Source organism: Nannobrachium achirus (assembly GCF_963921795.1).
Source record: "Nannobrachium achirus genome assembly, chromosome: 20".
Classification (NCBI taxonomy): domain Eukaryota; kingdom Metazoa; phylum Chordata; class Actinopteri; order Myctophiformes; family Myctophidae; genus Nannobrachium; species Nannobrachium achirus.
In genome coordinates, this window is record NC_137827.1 from 42181815 (window position 1) to 42186814 (window position 5000).

The window sequence follows — 5000 nt, forward strand, 5'->3', positions numbered from 1 at the left end:
ACACAGCAGCAAGATTTGTGAGCTGCTGTGATAGGAGAAGGATATGATCAAAAGTAGAAAAATACGCACATCTCTTAATGAGGTGCTGGGTGGAAAAATAGCAAGATTGAAGAGAAACCCGCACACACTGCTCCAAATGACTGAATTTTATTGACAACGTTTCGAGCACTAGCTCTTCATCTGGTCAAATAGGAGAAGGATATCAAATGGAACCCAACCACCTTAAAAAACATTGTATATATCCCTGCTCTGCCTGCACGTAACCGTGATGCATGAAAACTGTTTTCACCTGTGCATATTTTGTTCTGATTGTATTGTATTGTATCGTACTAGTAAGACACCTGAGGGTGACTTGCGACCTCAGGGTGACATTCTTGGCCATCTGGTTCTTAACACAGCCGCCCCCATATTTACTTTAGAAAATATATGTTAAATTCTAAGAAGGTTTGGAGTACCGGTTTGATACAAGAGCAAATAAGCGCTAAACTTCTGGAATCCTGTGCGTCGACTTAACTCTTTCTGTGCCAAATGCCAAAATGGCTCCAAGGTAGGTGTGCCAGTTTTTTTTGATTTTTTTTTTTAATTTAAAAAAAAAAAAAAAAAAAAAAAGGTTTTTTTTTCTATACAAAAAACACAAAAAACATCAAAACCGTCATTGGCACCCAGGGCTATTGAAAAAAAAAACGTCAAAAACCGTCATTGGCACAGAATGAGTTGGGCCAGCTGGGGGTTGAGTCGGATCCAGGCCTAATAACTTTATCTGGCCGCCCCGTTGACACCTCCTTGTTACATTTTCTTTTCTCCAGGTGGATGGACATTCTTTCATAGGTGATCTAAGTCCAGCCGCCCCGTATCAGATCGGAGGAGGATACCTCACATTGTACCTCATCCACCCTTTCTTCTCTCTCCTTTTGGTATCTTTATCCTCCTCCTCCTTTTTTTCTTTTTTATTCTTCTCTTTTTTTGTCTTTCTTTGTCTTGTGTATCCTTCTCTTTTTTTTTAGTCTTGTGTAGCCGCCCCGTACAGGAAGTGATGTCACGAATCACTGACATCACACTGACATCACTTCCTGTACAGAATACGTACACTCAAGCGACAAGGTTTTTCAGGGTAAATGCGACCTTCGGTTGCAATTATGTAAACATATGTTTTCTCATGCCAATAAAGCCGTTTGAATTGAATTGAATTGAATTGAAAGAGGGAGAGAGAGAGAGAGAGAGAGAGAGAGAGAGAGAGAGAGAGAGATGAAGTGATGAGGCAATAACAGGGTGAGAAGTGAGTGATAGATCTGCGTGAGGAGAGGAGTCTTATGCAAAAATAGCAAAATGTTAAAAATGTAATGTAGATCAGTGGTTCTCAACCTATGGGTCGGGACCCCCAGAGGGGTCCCCAAATTATTTTGGGGGGGGGTCCCCAGATGTTTAGCTAAATGTTAACATTGTTTTCTCACTCAGCAGTAAACAGACCAACATACGGTATAAGTGTATATACAGGGTATCTGCACATTTCTAAAGTGACAATTTAAGGAATTTGTTGTACCTCTGGTCAAACATTGGTCAAATTGTCAAAATATTAGAGGCAGAAATTGTGAAAATAGCAGATCTAAATGCTCACAACGCCTCGCGTTGCGAGGCGTTGTGAGCATGTAGATCGCCTATTTTGACAATGGAATAGATCGAGTCAAACTAAATGTAATGCCAACTCCTACAATTCCAAGTGCTTGTGCAGGGTGGGGGGGGGGGGGGTCCTCAGTTCAAATATGATTATTTTGAGTGTCGCGGCCTGAAAAGGTTGAGAACCACTGATGTAGATAGCATGTTATTTGGACAGATGCCCGGTTCATTGTTGACCTGGCATCCTATATCGCCTAGTTTGTATAGTGTCAATGTACAATACTCTTTAGACTGAAGCTATGTTCTTGTCTGGTTGTCTCTATATGTATTTCATATATTCGTTTGCCTTGCTCTGGATAAAGAGTGTGTGCTAAATGCCTACATTGTAAATTGTAGGAGGGAGAGGAGAGGAGAGGAATAAGCTGACCAAAGTGCAGGGCTGAAGGAGCACCAGTCTAATAATAGCAGTCCTACCGTATATCATTTCCCAAAGACATGCATACCAGTGGGTGGCATTCAACAGAAAGGCGGTGGGGCACACAGTAAAATAATGAGAATCATGTGCTCTGAGAGAGTACTGTACATATTGATAAATGAACACTCGGGATGTTGAAGCAATGTTTCACTTTCATACATTTTTGGGGCCATCTTGGTTCTGGTGACTGATATTGTCCTTCTAACAATGCGTGAGGGTCGTTGTTCTAAAAACATGTTTTTTGTTGTTTTTCTGCTCTGAAAAGTTAATATTTTTCTGCCTGACAGCAGAGATGGTAATAATTGTAACAGGCCTTCGTGCATGTGCAGGGTGAGTTTTACAAATCATTTTAAAGCATGGCAAATACCGGCACATTTACCTTCCATGACTTTGCACAGCAATGTAGAGAGAGTCGAGGGAACTACTTTCTTGTAGAAATCATTCTTGTATTGAAGCTGTTATTAAGTAACATTTTAATTGGGATATATGTCCATGATATTCATCATTCGGGTGTCCCAAGCTAAATGAGTTCACACAGCATCATCAACAAATCTTCTCTTCTGGGAGGTTCTAGAAAAAACAATTTCAGATGGGGGGTCCGCAGCCAAATACATATCAATGTGGGGGTCCTTGACACGTGAAAAAGTTTGAGAACCAGTGATGTAGTGTATTGAAAGTCATCATGATTATCCAAAACAATACAGACACCCAAGTACAGACACTCAGGCGCCGTCCATACAAAAACGATCTTAGGTGAATCTGCTTACGTTTTTAATAGTTTTTAGACCTTTCTGCCTCATGGAGCCGGCGTTTTGGGTGCCCGAATACGCACATCTTTATAACCGGCTCCCAGAGTGAATAAATCTGAAGACGCCGCCTTCGCGTCTCCGTCCGTACAACCCAATAAGCATATTCGCTGAAACGATGACGTTATGGCGCAACCTCACATGCACCGATCTGCTATTTTTGGCTGCTATTTTTCCGAATATGAACGCTAGGGTTCAAATGGTTAATAAAAAATCGCACCCGTGCGAAGTGAGCGGTGCAAACTAATTCCTGCGCAAATCAGTGTTGATAGGCATGCATGGCAATATTCTTTTTGTTGTGTATGATGTCAGTCTAGAGGTCTACTCAGACTATATAAGTCTTTATCGTCATTTCTCATCAGTTAGTTGACCAAGCTACGGATTGTAACTTTTAAGAGTGTCATAGTGTAATGATAAGTGACCTTATTTACCTCCAGAGAGGCGAGAAGAGGCCAGAAGATGAATATTTTAGTTTTTCAAAGTCTGTTCATTTGTATTTTAAACTGCCTATCATTTATAACCTGTAAGATTTTCCACAGTCTGTCTAAAAGTGTGGTTATTTTATCGCTTATAAGTGATATTCATCTAATATAATTTTGAAATTCAAGGTTAGCACCGCTCAATAATTTTTTATGATGTATTTTACGCGGCCTAAACGCGTTATGACGTATTTTACGCGGCCTAAGCGCGTTCTAAATCAGGGTGAACCAATCGGGTGCCTCTGTGACTATGACATCATGGACAGATCAACAGAATCGAAGTGTTTCATTGGTCTAGCGAACTCATGTCATCATCATTTGTGACATCATAGTTTTGGTAAAAAAGCGGTCTATAGGAGCGGTTAGCACCGCTCAAAAAGGAGAAAAAAAGTTTCTATCACACTAAGATTTGGAGGACCCCCTGGGGTCCCGGACCCCCTGTGTATACGTAGCCTCTGAGTGGTACCTACCAGGCGGCGTTGCCGTGGGCACTGTTGTCAAGGTGACACAGCATCTCCAGGGTCAGAGGGTTGTGGGCGGAGTCGTCGGGGGACTCGTGACTTCCTGACTCCCAGTCTGACGGCATCCTCCACACAGCTGCACACGACACCACCCTGCTGTCACTGGCTGCACACACACACACACACACGCACATACGCACACACACCGTTTTAATACACTTGTGTGGACGTCAACATTTTAAGACAAGTGATTTTATGGAGGGTATGCGAATGTATAAAGTGAATGGCAAATCAAGTGGCAAAGTGAGTTTAACATTGTTTAATGCATTCAGATTTTTCTGTTTGAATATATGGGCTGTCAAGGCCAGATTTTTTTTTTTGCCACTCAGTAGGCGTTCCCGCATAACTTCCAAGTATGATGATGATGTCACGTGCATACCCTCTATAGCCATTTTCTATCGTAAGCCTAACGAAGAAAAACAAATGTGATCTACAAGCTCACAACACATTTTTTCACGACACCACCAGTGTACCAGTGTAAAGAAAAAGGTGTAATTCTGGGAAATTGCAAGTGTGATATCATTGGCACGAGAACTGAATTCCGTCTTACCATTTATATTGTGATGTCATGAAGCATGACAATAGTGACAACACTGACAGTGGAAAAAGTGTGAAAAGTGTGCACTGTATTACTAAGTTGTGCTTAGGTATTGCTATTTGCTTTTTTAAGTATGGCTGTTACACTTTTGAGCGTTGACTGTTTTTGACACTTTATGTATATATTCTTTGTTCCCTCTTTTGGTGTACCTTGCTCTTTTATTGTACACTGTACAATTGTTTTCTTTTCATACTTCTCTGTAAATGTGTAAATATCCTTAAACTGCTGGGCTGCCTCCGGGCGACTGATTTTCCCCCTCTTGGGATAATAAAGGTATCTAGCAAGTAGCAACCACACTAAATAGGCACAACAACTCTATAGGGGAACACACACCGGACGCAGAGGCGGCGCGGAGGCGGCGTGGAGGCGGCGCGTCAAAACATACAGACCCATTATTTTCAATGAACTAACCCACACCGGCGGCGTCAGACGCGCGCAGTCGCGGGTCTACCGCCTCGCCTGCCGCGCCAATACGCAGCTGTTCTATTTTTCCAGCGTTGCCGCGCG

At 42.1% G+C, this 5000-nt stretch overlaps 1 protein-coding gene across 1 annotated transcript in view; it reads right to left on the minus strand.

Moving 5' to 3' along the window:
- Positions 1–5000, minus strand: part of eipr1 (EARP complex and GARP complex interacting protein 1) — a 115864-nt gene that overhangs the window by 87634 nt on the left and 23230 nt on the right. The window contains exon 4 of the mRNA XM_080750665.1: positions 3845–4001. Coding sequence (XP_080606791.1) covers positions 3845–4001 — 157 coding nt within the window. The remainder of the gene's footprint in view (positions 1–3844; positions 4002–5000) is intronic.